The 23,683-nt window shown below is 48.7% G+C and overlaps 6 protein-coding genes across 6 annotated transcripts; 3 read left to right on the plus strand and 3 right to left on the minus strand.

The window, feature by feature from the left end:
- Positions 1 to 453: 453 nt before the first annotated feature.
- On the minus strand, positions 454 to 6,464 carry UA08_06637 (hypothetical protein; the record flags this gene model as incomplete). The annotated part of the gene is made up of 2 exons (XM_020268936.1): positions 454 to 6,320; positions 6,413 to 6,464. 2 exons carry the CDS (start codon positions 6,462 to 6,464, stop codon positions 454 to 456), a joined length of 5,919 nt encoding a protein of 1,972 aa, XP_020118042.1.
- A 2,440-nt stretch (positions 6,465 to 8,904) lies between these two features.
- On the minus strand, positions 8,905 to 9,696 carry UA08_06638 (hypothetical protein; the record flags this gene model as incomplete). Its single annotated transcript, XM_020268937.1, has 1 exon — positions 8,905 to 9,696. One exon carries the CDS (start codon positions 9,694 to 9,696, stop codon positions 8,905 to 8,907), a length of 792 nt encoding a protein of 263 aa, XP_020118043.1.
- A 2,887-nt stretch (positions 9,697 to 12,583) lies between these two features.
- UA08_06639 (hypothetical protein) lies at positions 12,584 to 16,228 on the minus strand (the record flags this gene model as incomplete). The annotated part of the gene is made up of 8 exons (XM_020268938.1): positions 12,584 to 12,886; positions 12,972 to 13,651; positions 14,190 to 14,244; positions 14,292 to 14,731; positions 14,788 to 15,436; positions 15,508 to 15,740; positions 15,816 to 15,908; positions 15,976 to 16,228. The coding sequence occupies 8 exons, from the start codon at positions 16,226 to 16,228 to the stop codon at positions 12,584 to 12,586; spliced, it is 2,706 nt and encodes a 901-aa protein (XP_020118044.1).
- Positions 16,229 to 16,459: 231 nt separating this feature from the next.
- On the plus strand, positions 16,460 to 19,694 carry UA08_06640 (hypothetical protein; the record flags this gene model as incomplete). The annotated part of the gene is made up of 7 exons (XM_020268939.1): positions 16,460 to 16,495; positions 16,843 to 17,121; positions 17,177 to 17,310; positions 17,369 to 17,601; positions 17,802 to 18,025; positions 18,128 to 18,193; positions 18,306 to 19,694. 7 exons carry the CDS (start codon positions 16,460 to 16,462, stop codon positions 19,692 to 19,694), a joined length of 2,361 nt encoding a protein of 786 aa, XP_020118045.1.
- A 610-nt stretch (positions 19,695 to 20,304) lies between these two features.
- UA08_06641 (hypothetical protein) lies at positions 20,305 to 21,756 on the plus strand (the record flags this gene model as incomplete). The annotated part of the gene is made up of 2 exons (XM_020268940.1): positions 20,305 to 20,768; positions 20,838 to 21,756. 2 exons carry the CDS (start codon positions 20,305 to 20,307, stop codon positions 21,754 to 21,756), a joined length of 1,383 nt encoding a protein of 460 aa, XP_020118038.1.
- Positions 21,757 to 22,114: 358 nt separating this feature from the next.
- On the plus strand, positions 22,115 to 23,353 carry UA08_06642 (hypothetical protein; the record flags this gene model as incomplete). Its single annotated transcript, XM_020268941.1, has 1 exon — positions 22,115 to 23,353. The coding sequence occupies one exon, from the start codon at positions 22,115 to 22,117 to the stop codon at positions 23,351 to 23,353; it is 1,239 nt and encodes a 412-aa protein (XP_020118039.1).
- Between the last annotated feature and the right edge of the window lie 330 nt (positions 23,354 to 23,683).

Raw genomic sequence — 23,683 nt, forward strand, 5'->3', positions numbered from 1 at the left:
AATTATCATTCGTTCATTACACATCAATAACCAAATATTGCCACTATAAGTACAAATACTCAAGCTGCACTATGGCATTCATTAGAATCACAGAAGAAACTCGTAAAAACTCAACGCAAGGAAAATGGCAACAATAAAAAAAAAAGGCACAATTGCCACACTATTACTTGTACAGCCAGCAGGCATTCTCATCGAGCCCATACTCAATCATCGACAATCATACAGTCAAACAGATTTGCGGTGTAGGTTCATCAGCTTTGGACAGGGGTATAAACATATAGAGATTTGTCGCATGTATTCTGATAAGCATCCTAACGCATATCAATACCAAACAAACTCTTCCTTTTTGTTTCTTCCTGTTTGCAAAAAGGATTTGTGACGAACTATGGACAGTCCAAATAATCAACAGCCTATCCACGTTTCTCTATAGAGTCCTTCCTAGAGTAAGGCTCTTTAGTCCGAAGTCTTCTTTCGGCGCAGGCCGCCGAAAAGACTTCCAAATATACTCGACAAAATGGTCTTGAAAAGAGCTGTAAGCCAGTTCCCAGACTTCAAGGAAACAGCCGTGGCTGATTGGGCACCGGTGGATCTTGCGTCCTCATCGCGCACGACCTGTTGTCCATTTTCAGTCGTTCCTTCGGAAGTCTCTGTGATCTGTGATACATCATTGTTCTCGGCAGCAGCCTCGTTGCCGTTTGTCGTTGATGCACCGGCGGCGGCAACATGCTCATCCTCTTCACAGAAAGATTCGACACGAGCGCTGTTGTCAGAAGGTTTCTTGTCAGTGGTGAGAAGGTTCACTGCAGACACCGAGCCTCCAAGCTGTTTGAGGAGTGCTTCGCGGTCTCTAGCAAGCAGCTGAAGCGCTGCATCAGCCTCCGGTTCAGGAGTAGGAGGCACATCAAGACCATTAGCAGCCTTGGCTGATTGCGACTCATCTGTTGGTGGCTCAATCACGGGGACATGTTTTGATTGCTCCGCCTTGTCGCTTTGTGCAGCGTGCGACGGCTCAACTAGCGTGTCTGCAGCAACTGCTACAGCTGCAGCAATAGCACCAGCACCACCAATAAGCCCGAGAGCTTCAGTAGTGCCGAAGCTCGAGTCCTTCGAAACCACTTCGGTTTCTGGTGCTTTGTCGTGAACTGCGGGACTTTCAACAGGAACTGGCTCTGTTGTAGTGTCTTTGGTAGTCGGAGCTTCAGCGGCTTTTGGTTCATCCAAATGAATTTCTTCAACAGCAGGGATGTCCCTTGGAGTATAACCAACAATATCATGTGCCGCCACGCTCGGTTCAGCCGGCGCCTCCTTCGCAACTTCGGGGGTTGGGGCGGCATTGACATCTCCGGTGCCGACAGGCTCTTCAGCAGCCTTGAGAGACACCTCTTTAGCTTCTACGGCATGCTCTGCGGGGCTCTGTTCAGAAGTTGCTCCTTCCGCTGCAAAGGCTCCAGCACCCGCTGCTGCTGCTGCTACACCTGTGGCGGCCGCCGCTTCTTCAGTGATGGTATGCTCTTCAGCAGAAGTAGAATCTTCCTTTGTCTCTTGTGCCTCCACTTTGTCTTCATGTACAGGTAAAGGAACCTCCTCTTCGATTGATTTCTCTAGGGGTGCCTCGGCGTGGGTAACTTCCTCTGGCTTGGCCACTGCCTCAGGGGCATCTGTGGTGACTTCAGCTGAGGCAGCCTCTGGTTCTGGTGCTGACACTTCTTCAGCAACTTCCTTGGCTGTCTCAACCGGTTCTTCAACAGGCGCATCAGCTGTTTCAGCTGGTTGCTCGTCTGTAGAAACATCTTCAACAGACGTCTCCTTGGTACCATCATCGGCAGGCTCAATGGCTTCAGCTGGCTTGATTTCGGCAACTTCCGATGTGGGTTCTGCTGTGGGTTCCGTGGATGCTTCAATTACCGTAACAGCTGGTGTATCTTCAGTGGCCTTGACAGCTTCTTCTTGAACAGGTGTTTCAGCACTTGGAGCAGCAGCTTCTGTATCATCAACCTCGGTGGATGTTTCTTTCAAGTCGGAAACTGGCGCTGGCGTTGGCTCATCAGGAGATTGAGTAGATGCTTCTTCAGCGGGTAGCTCTTCTTTAACTTCCGAGCTTTCATCTTCTACTGCTTCGTCGATCGCAGCGACTTCGGTTACTTTCGCAACTTCTGACTCTGCTGCATTCTCAACTGAGGTCTCTTGCGGAGCCTCGAGAGTTGATTCTGTAATCGGCTCTGTCACATCGTCTTTTGTAACTTCAGCAGCTGGCTCGCTCTCAGCAGTAACGTTTTGCTCTTCTGCCTCTTCCGCCTCTTCTGTAGGTGCCGCATCTGTTTCCGCGGCTGCTACTGCTTCTTCGACAGTGGAAGGCAGAGCCTCTTCAGTTGAACTTATTTCGGGAACCTCTGGAGCTGGTTCTACCTCCTTGGCTGTTTGAGATTCCTCGTTTACCTCTTCAACATCTGTAACCTCAGCAGCTGACTTTTCAGCTGAAGATTCCTGCGCTGGTTCCTCAACAGGTTGTACGGTTATTTCCGTTTCCTTCAAGGCCTCCTCCGCAGGTGCTTCGCTGGCCACTTCGGTAACTTGCTCGGCAGAAACTTCTTCATCTTGTGCCGTTGCGACAGGCTCCACAATTGGCTCTTCTGCGGGCGATGATTCGGCAATTACGGGTTCTTTCACAGTATCAATAGTTGCTTCCTGTGGCTCGGTAGATAGGGGCTCCGGTTCTGCAACTTGTTCTTCAGGAACAGGAGTGGACTCTGACTGTGGCTCTTCAGCTACCACAACTTGCTCAGTATCGGGTTGGGCTTGCTCTGTAGTAGCCTCCGTAGCATCTGCAACCTCAGAAATGTCAGCTGTTTCAGCCGATTGCGTAGGCTCGGTTGGCTCGGTGGCCTCAACAGCCTTGGTAGTCTCAACGTGCTCAGTAGATTCGGGAACGGGAGATTCGGTAGCGTCTGCGACCTCAGGGATATCAGCTGCCTCAGCCGGTTGCTTAGGCTCGGTGGCCTCTGTAGTTTCAGCAGATTCATGAATTTCAGATGGTTCTGTAGTCTCTGCAGTCTCGGTGGCTTCGGTAACCTCAGTTGCCTTGACAGTCTCAGCAGGCTCAGCGGGCTCTATAGACTCAGCAGACTCGGTCGTGTCTGTTGGTTCAACAGTCTCAACGGGCTCAGGAGTCTCAACTGCCTTAACAGTTTCGATGATTTCCACTGTCTCAGTGGGCTCAGTAGCCTTAGCAAGCTCGGTAGTTTCGATGGTCTCAGAGGGCTTCTCAGCGGATTCTGAAGATTCAACTGCCTCAACTGCCACAGCGGGCTCAGACATAGCACTGTTTTCGGAAGTCTCAGTAGGCTTTACAGTCTCAATGGACGTTGTAGTTTCAGGGGCCGCAGGAGTATCGGTAGGTTGTACAGACTCAGCAGGTTCCGACGGTTCAGAAGTCTCAACAGGCTCGATAGTTTCGGTAGGCTCGGAAGGTTTCTCAACAGATTCTGCGGTTTCAGTAGTCTTAACTGCCTCCGCCAGTTCAGTAGTCTCATCAGACCCAGCAGGCTCAGCGGAATCAGTCGGCTCCGCGGCTTTCTCGACAACCTCTGCAGTCTCCGTTGTCTCGGTACTTTCGGTAGCCTCAGTTGTCTCAACTGGCTGAATAGGATCTACAGACTCAGTCGACTGGGTAATTTCCGAAGCTTCAGTAGCCTCGGAGGGTTTCTCAGCAGATTCTTTGAGTTCTGTAACCCCCTCGGCAGTCTCAATAGCCTTAGAAGGCTCAGGAGATTCGGTGGCTGGAGGTTCTTGGACTTCCTGGGATGGCTCAGCAGCTTCATTTGCTACAGGTTCTTCGGCTTGTTCGGGGGCAGATGCTTGTTGCTCAACAGCAGTCGATTCCTCCACAGTCGCATCAGTCTCAGCAGCATCGGTGGCTTCGGCATGTTGCTCAACGGGTTCAGTTATCTCAGTAGCTGGCTCAACAGCTGGTTGCTGATCTTCTTCCACCGATTTTCCAACTTGTTCCGTAGTGTCCACTTTCTGCTCAGGTGCAGATTCCTCTGTAGTAGCTGTAGTTTCGAGGGTAGTTTCGAGGGTTTGCTCCGCGGGCTCAGCAGACTCTTTGGTTTCCGCTGCTGGTTCGACTTCCTCGGTAGCTACTTTCTCTACTGATTCTTCAGGTTGTTGAGTGTCGACTTGTTGGCTGGCTGCGGGTTCCTCTGCCGTAGTGGTGGTCTCGGCAGGTTCCGTGGGTTCAGCAGCATCGACATGTTGCTCAACAGGCTCAACAGACTCCTTAGTCTCAGTAGCTGACTCAACAGCCGGTTCCTGAACTTCCTTCTTTGCTGATTCTTCAACTTCTTCCGGAGTGTCAACATTTTGCTTTGGTGTAGATTGCTCTGGAGTAGCGGTAGCTTCGATAGTCTGCTCAGCGGGCTCGGCAGGTTGAGTAGACTCGGTTGCCTCTGTAGCTGGCTCAGGGGTCGTCTCTTGGACTTCCTCGGCAACGGCCTTCTCTTCTGATACTGCCGGTTCTTCTGTTTTCTCCAAGATTTCCGCTTGCTCTGTACCAGTAGATGGCCCCTCCACCGCAGTTTCAACTGTTGGCTCTGCTGGGGTTTCAGAGGGCTTTGCTTCAGCGGCCTGCACTGAATTGAGTGCTGATTCCTCAGCTGCTGCTTCTACTGGTTCCACAGTGCTTGCATCGTTAGCTGGCACGTCTGTTGGCTTTTCCGCTTCTTTGGCACTCTCAGTTGAAGGCTCAGATGGTGCATCAGGAGTACTTTCGAGAGCCTCCGCTACCTCCTTTGTGCTATCAATTGGTTCAGCCGCAGCTTCAGTAGCTTCTGGAGTGGTTTCTTCTTTAACGACTTCCTCCAATTTTGCAGACGGCTCCGTGGCTGTTTCCTCGTCAGCTTTTGCAGCTTCTGGGGCAACTGTATCGGCGACTTCAGGTGTCTCAGCAGTAGCCTCCTTCACGACTTCAGCAGGAGCAGTAGTCGATTCGTCTGCGGCATCAACAGCTGGTTCTTCAAGAGAAACAATAGCCTTATCATCAATAGAATTGGTTTCTGTTCCGACCTTGCCTTCAGCATCCGGTGTTGTGGCGGTTTCGGAATCTTGGGCAACAGGTTCAGGAGTAGTTTCTGCAGCCTCCTCTGGCCCTTTGGGAGCAGAACTCTCGATTGGGGGGGTTTCCTGAGTCTCGGTAGCCTTAACAGTCGGCTCTTCCACTGTCTCCGACTCCTTTGTGACTGGTTCGCCCTCAGATTCCTTGGGTTGTTCAACAATAGGAGTCTCTTCAGTTTCCACTGGCGCTGGTTCATGAGTAACAGTCTCGGCAACGTCGGTCTCGATCTTCGACGGCTCCTGCTCGGCTGGTTTCTCGTCACCTGATTCCTTCACTGCTTCAACTGTGCTAGAAGCTTCAGGCAGAACCTCTGCCAGTTTGTCTTCAGGCGTGCTCTCAGCACTCTGTTCGACTTCTTTCTCTGCCTCAGTCTGTGGCTCTGATGTTTTTGCAGTAACAGTTGATTCCGGAGCTGGCTCTGTTTCCTTGATGTCTTTCTGAGAAGCTTCAGTTGCAGGTTCAGCCGTTTCCACAGCAGTTGATTCGCCATCAGCGACAGCTTCGGTATGCTCTTCCTTGGCCGGCTCAGAAGCAACCTCGGTTGCGTTAGACTCAGCGGCGGTTGTCGTAGCTTCTGTTGCAGATGTCTGATCATGTTGCACCTCCTCAGATGAAGGCTTTTCTTCGTGAGGCTTTTCAACAGCCTCAGCCTTGCTGTCATCGGATTTTTCTCCAGTTGCATTCGTCTGTTCAGCAACCACAGCCGGTGTGGCTACATCTTCAGCATTTGACGGAGTCTCTGCCTCTGCAACTTCTGGTTTCTTTTCAGGCGCTGCCTCCGCAGACTCGTCCTTGGTAGCTACAGCATCGGTAGCGGTCTCTTCGCCAGCATTCGGCTTTTTGTCTTCGACTTCTTCAGAAGGAGGCACCTCGCCTGCTGTCTCTGTTGTTTTGCCTTCTTCAGAAGCACCTTCCAGAGATGCTGCAGGTTCTCCCGAGGCCTCAATCTTAGCATCCTCACCGGCGGGAGTTTCTTCTGTGACTGGCTCCTCGGCATGAGCTCCGGTATCGACTTCGGCGGAAGCGGGAGCATCTTCCGACACCTTCTCATCGACCTGCGCAGCGGATGTCTCGGCCTTGGATTTAGAGTCAGCGGGCAACTCAGCACCATTCACATGGTTCTCCTCCTGTTCCTTGGACGTTGTGGTTAGGGCATCGGCCTCGGCCGGAAGACTAGTAACCGTGGGTCCGCTTTTGCTATCATTCGTGACTGTGCCGGATTTTCGGGTCAGATTTAAATTTCAATCTGCGCACAAAGTTCTGTATTTCTGCTCAGACCAAAAAAATAAAGAAAATACTTACCAGCTTCAGCAGCGGCATTAGTAGGCGCAACGGGCTCTTCAATCTCGGCCATAATTCAATGGTTTGTAAGAGCCGTGGACTCGCGAAAAGGGGGAGGAGTGAGGTGAAAATGAAGTCAAAGGCTCAATTCCGTCGAATTGAAGGGAGGAGGGAGATATTCGATAGGTATTAGGGTGGAATATCCCGACGAGGCAGGAAAGAAGCACAGCACTGCCTGTGAAAGAGTTTTCAGAGACGCGGGAGAGGAAATAAGAGGTACAAATACAGAAAAGCGTCAAAACAACAAGAACAAACAAAAGCCAGAAAGAGTACAAGTAATCTCAAAATGACAAGGGTATCACGTTTGTTCAATGTATCATAACACTCGTAAAGGAGGAATAATTAATGGACAGTTTTTGGAGGGGAGGACGCAGAGAAAGTAGAGGGGGAGAGGAGGAAGGAAGGAAGGAAGAGGAGAGAAAAACTTCTTCCTCAGGCAATCACAGCGCCTATATATAACCACGTAGGTACCTTACCACTTAGGTATCTACTATCTCCAGCAGCCCCTCTCACTTGTCTACCTCGAGGGTGTGACTCAGGCGACTGGTTGGTTTGGACGCTAAGCAGCAGACTATAATCTAGATAGCTATTTAATATGAAAATTCTACTACGCAGTTATCAACATGGCTACAAAAGCCGCTGGTGGTCTAAATATCAAACAGTATTGCGTGGTGTATAAGTCCGGCGTGTATAAAATGGGTTGAGTCTGCTAGCAGCAGACTAGCACAGGCACTAAGACGAGAGCAGCAGCTGTTTGCCTTTTTTTGGTCTCGGTAGGTTCTTCGTTGTCACAGTGACAAGGTCCTAGCGTGGAAGCTTTGGGCAGATCGGGATTAGTTTGAGAGTTAGCTCTCGGTAGGAACGGAGAACGTATATTGGATGTGCATAAAAGAAAATAAAAAGAAAAGAAACATTGCGGTTTCTCTCTCCGCAAAACTCATAGAGCCACCTGGCAGGTAGTGTGCTGATTGGCGAGCGAAACAAGTTTATGCAGGGTTTGGAGGTTTCAAGACGGTTTATGTGAGGGAGGACGGCGATAATGAAGTTGTCCCAGAGCCAATCCTTTTTTTTTTCTGGATGAGCGTTTTTAGCGCGGACATGGTGGTATGTGCGAGATGATTTGCTTTGCATGCGGAGCCGGCCTGAACGCACTCTAGCAGTTTGGGCCTTGATATCAGATGCACAGCACGAAGTCAGCAGTTATGAGGATGCAGCGGTGGCTCGTATATACAATCTCAAACTCCCAGGACTCTGAGTGCTGGACACGATGATGCTAGAGACGACGGTGATGAGGATGAGTGAGGATGTTGATATGGGTCTCTCTGAGAGAAAAAGTGGACGGCACTAGCCTCAGCCGGCTAGTCGGCAGCCTAAGGCGCCTAATTCCATAGCCTAATCCCGACTGGCCGAGAAAATTGCTGACCGCCATATCACTCTCTGCACGATCACAGAGTGAATGTGCTTAAAACACCTTGTGTGGCGGCGAAACCTGATAATGCACATGTTCGCATGCGATCTTCGAGATATATCCACTGCCGAAGGTATGTATGTACGTACTCGGATGCGGTAGTACATGGCAGTAGGAATATTTACATGGTACGTATTAGTGCGTACTACTTTCTACAAAGGTTGCTCGTCTTCAAGACGTAATCTGGCTTTGATGACGTGCTACCTAGTGTAAAAACAATGACAAGTCATCGCCACGTTGCTGCCTGCCCTATGAACACAAAAATAAAGAAGAAACATTATGTGCAGGTAAAGTAAAAGCGTAGCAGCAATGCATATGCCTAACACAGGCATGCAACCACGCCCACCAACTAAAGCAAACTAGACCAATCGCCATTGTCCACGTCCGCATCGATGTTTTTAACTACTGCGAAAAAATCGATGAGCTGTCACAAGTCATGTATAACATTGTTCGTTTCGTTCGTAGTGGCCGAGTTAGTGTCTATTAATTGATGTTTGTAGTTATTCGTTCTCATTCATACTCATATCTTGGATACTCTTCCCTGCCCACGGTAGATCGCGAGACCTTCAAACAATGTCCATCACATGATCTACCCTGAGACCGCCCCGCGGAGCGGCCTAGGACCTGACCTTGTCTAATGTCTGATAGATGTGTAATGCGGGGTATGACTGCAACGTCAACAGAGGCCAGGGCCATCTACAACAAGCGTCCTGTGTGAAACTAGAATACCGCGGCAGAGCTCTTGCTTCTAAATTCAGACAGACTATTAGGAAAATTGTCCCGAAAGTATATCAACATCGACCTCAAAGCTGACCCGATTCCAAATCACTATACAAGGGAGAAAAAGAGAAGAAAGAAAAAATCCAAGCAAGAAAAGGAAAACTCAAACATAAACATATGAGCTGGCTAGTTTATACAAGAAAAGAAAAGGAAATGTCGTTAATGTCGTCACAAGATCATCATATGTCTGGCTGTCGGTCAATGATCAAAATATCTCGAGATCCTCGAACTCAACAACCAAGTTGTCTCCTACGCCACCGCCGCCCCTATCGTCCAGTCGCATGCCGTTCATGGCTTCCCACATCGTGCCTCCCCTCGGCATGCTTGTTGGACGGCTGGCATACACTCCGACATGGACACACTTGTCCTCGACTCCGTAGAAAAACCAAGTGACTTCGCGAAGTTTCTTCCACGTACTTCCAACCGCTCCCGGCGTGACTGCGTACGGGGACAGGGACGGAATCTGATACCAGATCCAAAGCGAATACCCGACTCGCTCAAGTTTAATTCGCAGTGATGTGATATTCGTCGGTATATTGGGCATAGCGAGCGGCGACAAGCACCAGTCTGCCCCGTCGGAGGTTGCACTGACCGAGGCCGCATTAACAGTGCCTGAAGAGAACTCCATGCCTGCTTTCACCCATTTGCAAGAAGAATGCGATGGTGCCCTGGCATTGTGACTGCGCATGCTGATTTCGGATGACGGTCGCAGGGTTTGTGTGGGTAACGACGCGCTGGGAGTATTCCCAGCGAAGATGACGAGTCCGCCTTGGTCCCATTCCATTTCCCAGTCAGCGCTGATGGTGACCTCCGCCACGACAAACGGGCGTTGCAAGGAGGTGAAGACCATGGGCGCCGTCGATGTGTCTCCATTCGGTGGTTTCCTCCACAAGTCTGTATTAGGACCGGCAGAAAGAGTAAAATAATCCATGCATGCTGGCAGCGTGAAGCTCGAAGGTAAGTTCAGCGCTCTAAACGAAGACCGATCTGGTGGCATTCTGTCGATTCCACAGCGCGATTTAGGGTTCAATTCAACTCAATTGGACGGGTGGATCAAGTTCAGGGGGGCAAGGACAAATTTCAAAGGAAGAAAGCAGAAGAGGAGCCACTGCCAACGCTCAATTGGCTTCTACTAAAGCGGCCCGCTGTCCGCGCGGCTGGCAATTGCTCCGAAAGTCTTGGGGGAAACGCTAAGATAGTTCCTATCCCAAAAGAAAGGGTGTATCTGTTGGAAGAACAGCAATGGCTCGTGAACTGAATCGCTTTCCGAGATCCGACAGACAACGACAACAACCAGGAAGGCGAAGTACTTGAGAGAGAATTCGATGACCAAGCCAAGCAATGAATGTTCAGGCCACTAGAATCATGGAAGCAGGGATGGTCCAAACGCAATTCAGAAAGTCGAAAAGGCGATACGGCAAGCAACCAATGCGAATAGAAGAGCTAGTTTTACTAGTCTGGGTGTTGCCAAAGTGAGGCTGCTGACTGCACTAGAAGGCAGGGATTGCTTTTCTAGCATTAATTGATCCTGCCGTCTAGCAGCTTCGCGCTGATTTCAACGCCGGCACTGGTGAAAATCTTGCAATGGTCAGAATAACAGTGCAAAGCACATAGCAACGAGGTTTAGCGCTGATGCGAGAGGATGGGTTGAGATCCCGAAGCGGAGCTGAGCAGCTCAAAAGATCGAAAACGGAAGCGGCCAAACGGGATTAGCGTGCAACCCAACGCGGCAGGAGCAAAGCGACCAAAACCCAAGACAACTTTAAAAGTCAATACAAATGGAAACGGGAAATGGCAAAACCCAGAAAGATAAAGGTGTTGGATGGGCTCTGAAAGGGGGAGGAGAAGAGACGGCAAACCGGCATCTATATATACTCAGGTGCAGATATACTGCCAATCCGAAAGAGCAAAAGATAAACAACCAACCAAAAAAAAGAAAAACACACAATGCCATGGACTTGCCACAACTACCACTGCAAGTAACAATGCAATGCACGCTCATATGTATATAATATAAGACTCTGTTTGCACAGGCCGTACCTTTTTCTTGTTAGAGATGTAAATCCCGGGCCTTCACCGGTATCGTAGATGAAGGTATCGTACAAACAAGCCCGAACCAGGATCGCCTAGCCCTAAGTTCCGAACAAGCAGAACAAGCGCAACGTATCCCAAGACTGGTGGTTGGTCAAACGATGGCAGCGACTTGAGTTATCTCAGGGTGTGTTTGTGGTGTGTGTGTGCGCGGGCTGCGATTAGTATTTGAGTGTCTGGGTGGCGCACAGCTCGCTGACTGAAACCAGACAAGGATGGCGCAGCTGCATCCTGGAGAGAGTGTTTGACATGGTCCATAGCTTGTCTGGTGCCAGCTGAAAAAAAGGAATTAAGCCCAATCGCCAAAAAGCGCGGCATATAAAAATAAAGCGCGGAAGATTGCTGAATGGCTCGCCACCAGGAAGGAAGTGCGAGGAGGCGCGCCTTTCCGCCAGGAACCAACCCGCCCGCTCTTGCCTCTTGAGACTTGCCTGGCCCACTCGATTCTTTCCCTCGCTATACACAACTTGCAACTTGCAACTTGCAACTGCAATGCCACCACTGCAAACTACTCCCTACCAGATTCTCGGATTGTCACTGTCCGGTGCGTTTGAAAACCCCTCCGGTCCTCATTCAGAGCCTAGAACGGTGTTTGCCCTGCATGTTTCGCCCGGCAAACAAGCCCGTCACATTCCCATGAATCTAGAGCTCTACTAAGCATGCAGCCATATCACGATGGATGTCCGACTGCTCAATGCTCGGCAGTCTTCGATCTAGAGTGCCCCAGCCGGGACGGAAGCAAGCTTACTATTTGCTTGGTGCACGACAGCCCACATCGATGCATTCATTGAATATGCTGCATTGTGCTTTTTTGCCGCCAGCTGAGATACGCTCTCCTGCAGTCGTCGCCCGGTCCGATTCGTGGTGTTCTAGAGAGAGGCGACTGGAAAGAGTTCGACTCGTTCACTCTGTGATTATTACTGATTGACGGATGTTGGGCTGCCAGGCCATGTTCCTGGATTGGGATGGCAACATTGTAGGGCCAATAAGAGCGGCCCGAAGCCATACACTTTCAGGTGGGAACTCTTTTAGGGTTTTCTAAGCGCGACAAGTGGATCTTGCACGGAGTTGGTGGATTGTCAGATGGCGGCGCCAGCTCGTCATTTCTATCCAGTGCTTACTTCAGAAACCATCAGCCAGGAGAGGTACAAAGGTTGTGCGGCGTGCCTTATGGCGGCCCGTGTCTTGCCGTTTAGCCATTTATTTCAGACACACCGGTGGCCGTACCAAACAAACAAGCGATCAGCTTGTATGTATCACCAGATGCAAACGACTAACAAACCGCGCGTTAGAAACTCGCGATTTCGATTGCAGCTGCCAAATTAATAAATCAACCAACAATGGACCAATGAATTAATCAATATCAACGGAACATGTACATGCTGCATGCTCATGTATCACAACAAGGGCTCGTTTGTGGCAACTTACACACGAAGGCTGACAATCGATTGTTTCACCCAGGCACTACTCCTGAACAATTGGCTCGACCCCCTGGCACGCTGTTTAGCTCGGTCTACGGAGTGGCTGAAGAGAATTGCGTCCTGGAAATGAGGACTTCGCACTCGAGCACCCATAACTAGAGTACCCGATGTTAGTGCCTGGTATCAAAGGGATCGATCCAAAACTACGGTCAACTACGAGACTGCGTGTCACTTCAATTTCTTTGATTTGTTTGTTTGAATATACCTGCTTTAATTTACATGCAACAACGAAAAAGGACAAAGTCTTCCCTGCTATACTACATGAAAAGAAGAAAGATGATGAGAGGGAAAAAAAACCCCAGAAAATATTAATTACCGATCTGCAAGCATGTTCTTGATGCTGCTATAATATTGCGGCAGAACATACTTCTGGATTTCCTCCTTGGCGAGCCACTTGAAATCGCTAAGATTTTGTGTGTTGGCCATGAGATCAGCCTGACCAGCCAGGATGCGGCTTTTCATGAAGAATGTCTTTTCGCCTGCAACGAGCTCTTTCGAAACCTCATCAGGCTTGGGCACCTTGAATTTGTACGAGTGGTGGCCGACTGGATGGAAACCGACAAACCAGGTATTCATGTTGACACCCGCAGATTGGGAAAGGGTACGTTCAGCGGCCTGTCCAAGATGTAACAGCTAGTTAGCCAAAAGCCTCATGTTTCAGGTTAAGAGCCTGTAAGGGAAAAAAAATATCAAGACGTACGGAGCGTAAATTCTCATCCAAGCCAACGGACGAACTGGGGAACTTCCAGTATCCTTCCTTCGTCTGCACGAGCAGATACAATGTTCTCTGAAGTAGACGGTCTAAGCTCTTATGGTCATTCTTCTTATCTGCCTCTGTGACACGAGATGCCGGCCGCTCAACGTCGACTTTCTTGGTTGTGCTTCCCTCAGACGAAGCCGTAGTGACCACTTCTGCATCTCGCAAGAGCATTTCTACTTGATGAGACGGCTCCGATTCCACAGCGCCGACAAGCAACTCGTCGTTCCATGCTTCTTTCGAGTAGGCATTGTATTGCCCGATGTCGCGCGACGGTGTCAGCCGCTCTTTGTATTTCCTCTTCCAATCCTCATCTGCCGGCGTTCCGCGTTTGAAATAGAAGTATCGCGTGAAAGGAAGCGCAAGACGCTCGTTGAGTCGTTTCTGATAGAAAAAAAACGAACTTTCAAAGGGCGTCAAGTCGCGAGTGATTTGCGGAGGACGAGAAAGGACAATGCCGGCTTTGATCGTAAAGGAGGGAGTCACGGCTTCGGAGCTCGACGCGAGAGAAATTTCGGTTTTGGAGACATCAGAGCCAACTACTGTCGACGCAGCCGATGCATAACTGCGTGTAATTGTCTCTTGACAACTTTTGCATACGGCGGAATGAGAGGTCGGCCGCCCTGGAAAGCCAAATAAAAAAAAGTCTCGGTCAGTTTATTTTCACCTCCCTAACAATTTGACCGATTGGGCATCAAAGTGAACAACATACGAACAACAGCGGCTAACCGCCTGGCGCTATTTGACCCTATGGACATGTCTCTGGATGGCGATGTCGTTCCAAGTCCGCAAAGTCCTCTTGCTCTCATCGAGAAAAGTTCACTTTGCAGCTTAATCTGGTCTCCCGACTCCGACAACTAAGCTAGCCCCGAAGTAGATTAGCGCCGCGTGACCGACAACTCAAAATCCGATTTTTCCTTTTCTCTCTTTTCTCCTTCTTCTAAAACTACAGCACCTATCCTTATCATCACCTAGCTGCTTTCTTCCCCTCACAGCTAGTTGACCATTTAACGGTGCTCAGATGAGCGTTGCAGCCATTTTTCGCTAGCGGTACCTTCTTGTCCAAGGCGTACAGTTAGATAGACGCTGCGTACATCCTTTTACTCCGTGCTTTACACATTCGAAGTGGCCGACGAAGGGACATCAACTCTATATTCCTACAGAATGCGTCGCTGTCATGATGCTTCTTCGAAGGGTTGATATTCTTCATTTCTACCTACCACCGTCATCGAAGCTTTAAACTTCACAATCCAGTATGCAGACCCTCTCGTATGTCCCAAATACTCGAAGCTTGTTACCGTAAATTTTCCAAATCGAGGATGAGAAGGAAGGAATAAGTTTATTTTCAACAACGACCGCGGCCAATGCATCAGATACGTTGGTCAGGTCTGACCCTGAAGCTTCATTGCTGTCATCTCTTAACGTAGCAAACACATTTTGATGAGCGAATCTGGATTCAGGGATATTCTTGTCAGGAGAATGCTTCGTCGATGAGATGCTGGGTTTAGCTGCATCTATAGATTTTGCCTGCTTGGGTGAGTCTGGCAACGATTCGGTCTTAGAAATCAATTGCGATGGCCCTGGGAAAGCATCTGGCAACTGAATAGCTTGCCTAATGAAATTCTTTGCCGTCAAAAGACTGTCGTACCCAGCTTCGTGCGGTTGCTCATGGCCCTCGTAGCGTGTGTGCTTTGAATCAATCACTGCACAATTAGCAGAATAAAGGTAGTTATACAATGGAGATTTGATATTTGCTCACCGATCTCAGGGTTTGTAATATGCTTGCATGCTTCGTCAATCACACCTAGCGATGCCACTGGGTTCATATCACCACATTCATGTGTAAATATGTATTTCGTATCAACCAACATCGGGAACTTCTCGTGGAGCAACTGGATAAATTCCTCAATCCGGTCTGGCAAATCGCCATAAAAGCATTGACATAAATAGACCAAGTCCAAGAACAAATTATGCCCAACAACTGGGGGTCGGCGATGTTTGCTCTGCAGGCGTGCTTTGATATTCATCGCGAAATCCTCGATAGTACTGCGTCTGGCATTGAAATCTTCACCATCCAGGACCAGAGGCTCGAATACCTTGGACTCCAGCTGAGAGAGGCCATCTCCACCCGTCAAAGCTTCAATAATCCATCTGAATCCACGATGCTCCAGTAGATGCTTTTCTAAACGGCGGATTTTTTGTTGGCGTATATTTTCCTCCTTTTTCTCATCGAAGTTGACGACTTTTATGAAATCACTCCGGCCTATCGATGTAAGCGTCGGGTATTCTGTTTCTACCAATTGGTGCACAAGCCTTTTCTGGTAACGATTTAGACTCGTCACAGCAGGTCTGCCATCAGGATAAGCAACCGCATTGCGCGATGGGATATTCAAATAGTCCTGCGTTTTCTGGAGTGGTAATTGATCAATGTTTAGCTCATCTAGTACACGACATTATCCGCGTAGTGATTGAAGCCTACCTGGCCATTGTTTAGCCATTTGTCAATATCTTTGCGCACAGCTGCAAGGAAAGCTACGGATTCTGGTTCTTCCTTGGGCAATTCCACCTGAGCAATCGAGACTGTACGCGAGCGGCTAATATGCTTGGATGCCTCCTGCGTTGCTAATTCCTCCTCTTTCGTTGAGAGATACCGCACGCCCTCTTGAAAGGGAGATTCCAAGCTGAATCCAACCTTGAGCAGAAATTGAGTGGCTATAGGCCTGGACTTAATATATCTTTTTGCAAACGAATATGTATGTGAGTTGAAGGTAGTCTGTTGATACATACCAGCGCTTGAGAAGCTGAATGTGCGATCGATACCTAGTACGGGGTCGATCAAGGGACTCAAAGAAAAATTGTAAGGCTTGAGAATATATTTTCCTTGGATAAAGACTTATTAGAAGCTTTTATAGTATAGCTAGGTGACAGAGAAAAACTTGATACTCACCTGCAACCTCATCTTCCTTTACAATAGTGAGTCCGACCTGCAGGATCTGGTATTTCTGTGCGGCAGCCTTTGACTCTGCGTATCTCTCCTGGAGTGTTTGCCGACCCCCAGCTATAGCTTGATGTGATGAAATGCCAGAGAATTCAAAATCGAGGGCGACAAACGCGCATTCAGTGAGGTCTTTGAGAATGTGTGGCAGATGCCGAGGCCAGGTTTGTTCGGTGACTCTATCCCACTGCTCTATGAAATCCATGTCTGATTCCAGCTGTGTAGGCAACTCTCTGGTTGATGGCAGTACTTAGAAGATAATTGCGGGCAATATCCCAGAATATGTTGGTTGGATAGATGAAGGAGAACTGTATTCAAGGATCAATCTCGCTTCTTTGCTATTTTGAATTCTTATTGGAATGTGATGCTCAAGTGAGTCAAACGAGGGATCGCCAAAATGAGATTATTGACATTTTGACAGAGTGCATGAGTCAATATGCATGACTCTTTCAGGCGAATGAGAGGAAGTCGAGTGAGCTGAGCCTGATCATGCCTGGATTTTAAGGTTCCCGGGGATCCGACTGCTTACCAAATCGGGAAAGCAGCGAGTCTCATTGTGCCCTACAGTCAACCTGACGACTCCTCTTGTTGTCAAGAGCAACTCGACGGCAATAGTCTCACACACTCCAGTCATCGATCAAACAGAAAGGAAAGCTAGTCGATCTTCTCTCAACTGGCGTTGGCCTGGCTGTGGAGGCCGCAAACTCGAAAATAGGATCCAGCTCTCAGCAACAAACACGACAAGCATCCCAACGGCCCTCTTCGGACGTGATAGCTTCTAATCCACAACGATATCTAGCAGCTAGAACCACCAACTAGCGAGGAAGTCCCGCTTCATTTTTAAGGCATGCCCCCAAGGCTCCTCAGGAAGATTACGACGATCGCGATATCGACGATGTACCTCCGCCTGGTTCTTCTCTGTCTAGTGAACACTCTCAACCAAATAAGCGTCTGCTATATCCAATTATCATCCTACAACGGAGACCCGAAGAGAAAAGCCGGGGCTGGATGCTGGCGTACGCTCCAGAACTAAATGAGTTTGGCATTGATCAAACAACATTTTTAAAGTTCTTATACGACTTCAACGAGTCTCACAAGGTGAGCATCTATCTAAACATAATTGGGACTGGACGATTGTGTTAACATACCCTAGTCATCAACATACTTAGATGCGGTCAACTTGGCGGCGTTCGGTGTGGGCTTCGCTCCTGGTATTGCTCCGATGGTGATATCGATGGCTGTTCCAATGGCAGTGTCCTATGCAAAGAAGACTCAAACCGAAAGGCAGTGCGTCACGCCTCTTCTCACTAAACCTTGAAGTACTGTCTAACAATGACATGCGTAGATCAAAATCATATCTTGGACGAATGAATAGCGAGCTGTTCGAACTATGTGGTCTCTACGCCGTTGTAATGACACTACAGCCCATTGATCAAGCTTCTTTGACCGTTGATTCAGCCACTGCCAGCATTGGTGGAGGCCATCATGACCAGTATCGGAGCTCTGACTACGATATCAACGGGTATAATCCTCCTGATTTGCCTCAATCTGCGCCATTGGTCTTTCCCAGTCCACAAGGTTTTGACATGGTCCGTCCTAGAGGGAATAGACTCAAGGAAATGGGCCAATTTACCGCAGACTACCTCGATCGACGAGCCCAAGCAAAATATGTACATATACCTATACTGTGTTGTTGCTTCTTTTTTTCTTGTTTCCATCTACTCGCCATGACGTTTTACATGCTCAAAACAATCCCAACTGGGGACTTGCACTTTCAGATATCGGATTCAGTAGCTTCATGAGCGATCCGCGAAGCGCAGGCCACAACAGCGGTCTTCTCGGCCAGCTTACTGGCAGGGCATCATCTCGCCAAAAGCAGTTGAGTCCTAAGGAGGCGTGGAAGCAAAGAAAAAAGGAAGAGGAAGAAGTGAGAAAGGAACTAGAAAAGAGAAACAAACTTGGACTGCTTAAGACATTAAAATCCAAGGCGGCGATGAGTTCTGTAGGTCGAGCCAATCGTCTTATTCTGATGTCATCTTCCTAAAGCATCGCAGTGGCTGATGTGATAATCGTTTGAACTATCCCTGACAACGATATTCTATAGATCTCCGCAATCAGCCGAGATACCACGGAATACCCGATTTGTCAAGAGGGATCTGATAGGCCAACAGTATAAGCAAGTGCATAAAAGTGTTTGTTACACCACAAGTAAGGGGTTGATTTGTAGTATATCAATCGTCGACTGTGTCAACAGAGTTTTGGATTCACTCGTACTGCTGCAGGTCCGTGAAATAGACATGCCAGCCATCATGAATGGACAATCAACTGACGGGCTCTCCTGGAGGGAGACTCGGCCGCGCGTCTATGAGAGACAACTAGACTACATGGAACTACTTTACCACCAAATTGGGTCAATTTTTGCTCAGACCGGCGCCGAGCAATGGTGTGTTAGTATATGTGTCAAGATAGACACCGAGACTAGCGGGGATGCACTTGTACAGAGAGTGAAATCGGCTTGGGTGAACATGCGATTCAAACACCCGGAAATTGCCTCGACAATCAAAGAAGACCGACGTGTTTACGAGGTTACAGACAATTGGGAGTCCTGGGTTGCCAATACATTTGAAGTCATTGCGGATTGCACCGCACGAGAAAGTTTTTCGCATATGCCACCTCTCCACGGCCAAGCATCGAAGCTTTATTTTTTCTCACAGAGCAACGAAATTTTAATCAGAAGCTCACACGACCGAATAGATGCACGAGGGGGTTTCTGTCTTTTGGACGATCTCATTGGCGTTATTGCTAAACCCGAATCTTGCGAGTCTCGACCTGGTGATGAAATAATCAATCTGTCTCCGTCTATCGAGACCGCTGGACATTTTCCACCAACAACGAACGATGATTGTGACCAAGCGACGGCTCTCCTGTGCCAAGGAGCGGTAGGAGGCTTATCAATTGGCCTGAATGCGAGTAATTTGGGCAAACCACCAACAGTCAAAAGAACATTCGAATTTGTGTTTTCGGAAGAGGAGACCATGCAAGTCATCAAAGCCGTGAAGGTAAAAGGCTTCACTGTGACTCAAGCAGTTCAGACAGCGCTCGCCCTGACATCTAAGCTGCTTGGAACCAGTGACAGAGATTTTTACTCGTCGATTGCAGTATTTGATCTTCGCGGTATCTGTCCCGAAGAGCTACGACATCGAGTTGCAGCATACCATAGCGTTTGGCCGGCAAATGTTGCAGTTGACCGTTTCGATAGTACCTTGGATCGGTTCAAGGAGATGTATGTTTCGTTCCCAGGGAGAAAGCAAGAAACAAGCAAGACTGGCATATACCGTCCCCTTGTCGCTGCCATTAGAGGTGCCCTCTCAGTGCCTCCGCCATCCCCAAACACGTCTGTTGGACTCTCCGCGCTAGGTGTAATAGACAAGCAAATGACATGGCAGCATGAAGGTCTCACTGTAACAGACTTTTGGCTGACTTTGGACATATTCACTCCAAATGTTGTCTGCACGACGTGGACCCGAGCAGGCTCGATGCATATCTATGCAAGCTTCAACGAGCAATACTATTCTTCGGAAGATGTCAACTCGTTTTTGGCGAATATGAAGACGATTCTCTTTCACGGGCTTGGTATTCGGCACGATGACTCTCTGGGTGCGGTGATCTAGGAACATGTACGGTGACGGCCATAGAGTCTTGATATTTTATTAACAATTTAGGGGGTTGAACTTGCCTGTAACTGTATCCAGATTTACTGACATGTCGTGAGGGAATTTCGAGATCATTGTTGACATTATTCGAGCTCGATGAGCGAGAAACAAGGGGCATGCCTGATGCCTTAAAACTTAGGCATAAATCCGCTTTGCCATTGTTGATTAGTAATAAAATCACGTGATACTACCTTACGGACCAATCAGAGCAATTTGTGCTGAGGAATCTGAAGCTCCTTTGCAGAGAGCAAGAGAACCAAAAGTACAGTAGCTAAATAGTAGTAGAGACCAGCAGTAACTGCAAGAATAAAAATTACTATTCATGGCCCAGCTCGGTGCGTATGTCGGTTCAGCCAATCGACGAAGCCGAGGATAACGTGTTAGTGAGAAGCTTCCCCGAACTTCAAGCTTAAGCTGTTTGCTTGTGCTCTTTCGCCGACGGTGCAATTCCTAATAATACCAGCAGTTCCGATTCCCTAATTCATGTCTTATGAACTTCTCAATTTTTTGGTTAACTCTATTTTGATATCCTCGAGTCGCTTTTTCATTGAACACGTCTCTCCTCATCATGGCCACCCAAGACGAATCCCATCTCACCTCGTCGTCCCAATCGCTTTATACCTCGACTTCGACCCTGCCCAATTCGAAATTATGCTCTCAGATATATAAATCGGCCTCTCAGCTATTCCTGACCCGTCGCCTTCAGGAATCGCTAAACACTCTCGCCCCAATTTTAACGACGCCAGCCACCACCGATGACGTACAGATCGCGAACGGGGACAGCAGCGCTTCGGCACTTGCGCCCATTGCATTTGCATCCAGCAATGTTAGGATTAAAGTGTGGAATCTCTACATAACATTACTGAGCAATATCGTCGATTTGGGACCCGAAGAAGGCAAGATAGAGTTCGGCCAGAAAGAGTGGAAGGCTATAGTAGCCAAAGTCCGCGATGGTTCGATCTGGGAGGAAATTGTACAAACAGGCTACCAAGCCCTTGAAGGCTCTGTTGATGCAGATGTTATCTATAATTTGTGAGAGATTTTGAATCCCTTCCCGTCTTTTGAAATGTTCTCTCCCTGCTAACCGAGACTCTCTTGCAGAGGAACATTATTACTGACACACTGCGCATCGCAAACGCTCAACCAACAACGGTTAGAAACATATCTTTCCACCTATCACCAGCCGGACTTGGATGTTGCCGCATACATGGAGAATTCATCAACGGGTCCGAGACGACTCACCCGTAATGGCGGGACAGATACCCCGAAGGATTTGGCAGCGCGGGTGAAAATCATCGAGTTATTTACTCTTCATGTTTTACCCCAGAATGGAGAGTGGGATTACGCCGCGGAATTCATTCGACTTAGTGAGGTCCTCGACGAGGAGCGCAAAGAAGTCTTCCTCCAGACTCTAGATGAGCTCAAAGACGAGAAAGAACGAGGAAACCAACGAGCGGCAGAGCTACAGCGTGAGAAGGAAGCAGAGATAGAACGTCAAATAAAAGAAGCAGAAGAAAAGCAAAAGGCTGCGAGCGCCACAGAGAAAACTCAGAAAATTTCGAATGGACACCAAAGAACGAGCAGCGAGGTGGATTATGGGATCGACAAGAGCCATCCGACCGGTGCAACTAAGAATCGACTAGCCAAAGGAGGAGATAAACCTATACAAGCAGGCGATAATAAGAAACCAAAATCCAGTGGTGCCACGACTGCAAGGCGAACAGGATTCCCACAACCCTCATCGTCCTCGAAAAACGTCGCGGAGAGAGAAAAGCCTGTGTCTTCCGTGTCCCGACGTATACTCTTTTTCTACAACCTCCTTCGAAATATCTTGAGACAAATTCAACACTCCGTTGCTGGGAACCCAATGGCATTCCTCCGTACAATTCTTTTTACACTTAGTTTCCTTCTCGCGCTGAGCAGGCAGGATGTCCGCGCCAGGATACAACGACTAACTAATTCAAGTTGGCAAAAGATCAGAGGCACGGTTGGGATGGGCATGAAGGTCAGCTATATATAAGGGTCGGAGACATTGAACAGGGTTATTTTTTTTAACTTGGCATGTACATATATCAGAATGAATTGAACGAGGATTGACTAGTATAATGATGCTCCTAGCAGAACGACTCGCAACCCTAGCCCTGGGCCCTAACTCAGTCGGGACCAAGCCGTTCGGTAGAAATATCAGCCGTCGGTGAAGTCGGCACCTCCCACCGACCACCAAGAACGAAAAGGTAAAAGCAGATTGACTAATCTCGTATGGAAGACATGCTAATTAGTACTCGGTCGATTTGAAAAATCCTTGCTTTTCATATACTAACAATGGAAGTTCCATAGCCCTGTCCCCTTGGTCTTTCTCCTCTCAGTGTTGAATGAAAATGGGGGCAGAATCAGAGGTAGTTCTCGACCAAACAGATAACAACGACAATGTGTCTGTGCCAGAGAAAGCAGAGAACCGGACATTGAGATTCTTGAAGAAGGCAGCGCTCTTCATCCTAAGCCAATGGCTTATTATCGGCATGGGCATCGCATGCCTGCTAGCCTACCTGTTCCCCAACGTCGCCAAACACGGCGGCATCATCAAATCCCAATACAGCATTCTTTACGGCGCTGTTGCACTAATTTTCTTAATCTCCGGGTTGAGTGTCCCGCGGCACAAGCTATACACGCATATGCTTAACTGGCGACTACATGCCTTGGTCCAGATCATCTCGTTTCTGTTTGTCCCCGCCGTGGTTCTCGCAGTAGTGCATCTGATCATTGCCACCGACCCCGAGAAAGAGATCGACCCGGCTGTGTTGGCAGGCTATATAATCGTCTCGTGCATCCCGACCACAATCGCATCGAATGTGGTCATGACAAGATCCGCCGGCGGCGATGATGCCGCCGCACTCGTCGAGGTGCTCATTGCCAACATCCTCGGCCCTTTCTTGACCGCAGGCTGGACAGTGACCCTGATGCCTAATACTGCTGAATTTGAGCCCTGGAAGAGCGGGAGCAGCAACATGACCAGCATGTATAGAGATGTATTCAAGCAGCTCGGTCTGAGTGCCTTGCTCCCGCTGGTCGTGGGACAGGCGATCCGATGGACATGGGAGAAGCGAACGAGCATGATATTACAAAAATTCTATGTCAACAAATGGAGCACCGCATGCATGATACTTCTCGTCTGGACGACGTTCTCATCTGCCTTTGCGACTGATTCGCTCGAGGCTCTCTCAACGCAGAGCGTTGTTTTCACTGTGTTCTTCAACATTGCGTTGTATCTCTTCCTAACCGCCGTTTGCTTTTCTCTGTCTCGACCACCACAATTCCTCCGCAAGGGCTCCTGGGGTAAGCGCGTTTTTCAAGCGATATCTCCAGAGGAAACGATCGCGGTGTGCTTCTGTGGCCCCGCAAAGACGACTGCGCTTGGTATCCCATTATTGTACGCCATGTACGAATCGATGGACCTCTACACGAAATCTAAAACGTCAATTCCCGTTTTGCTGTACACCACTGAGCAGATATTTGTGGCGCATTTTATGGTGTATATCCTTCGTTGGTGGCGGACGCATTTGGAATGCAGCGGCGAGAAGCGCGACACCGAGAGTATCGCGGGAGGTGGCCATGTTTAGGACTTATTCGGGTATTTTTATATAGATTTAACCAGACTTTCTTTTGTGGTCAAGATGCTTCAAAATTTCGATTGTTGCTTCTCAGGAACGCGGGGGAGCACGTGCCGATAAGCCAGGTAAGCTGCTCATAGCCTTCCCCGCAAACGCGATAAGCAGTGAGAAAAAGCATCCATCTCACCAACCCCAATAGTACCTACCCTACCCTCCTTACACACTAATTGAAGCATTATGCCCATTATGCAGAACATACCGAGCGACTGAGTCATCATGGTTGGCATCCTTGCTCTGTCCTCATGCACTTCCCCCGGACCGAGATCGCATTTCGGAACT

This window comes from Talaromyces atroroseus, assembly GCF_001907595.1.
Source record: "Talaromyces atroroseus strain IBT 11181 chromosome Unknown scaffold_9, whole genome shotgun sequence".
Taxonomy (NCBI): Eukaryota; Fungi; Ascomycota; class Eurotiomycetes; order Eurotiales; family Trichocomaceae; genus Talaromyces; species Talaromyces atroroseus.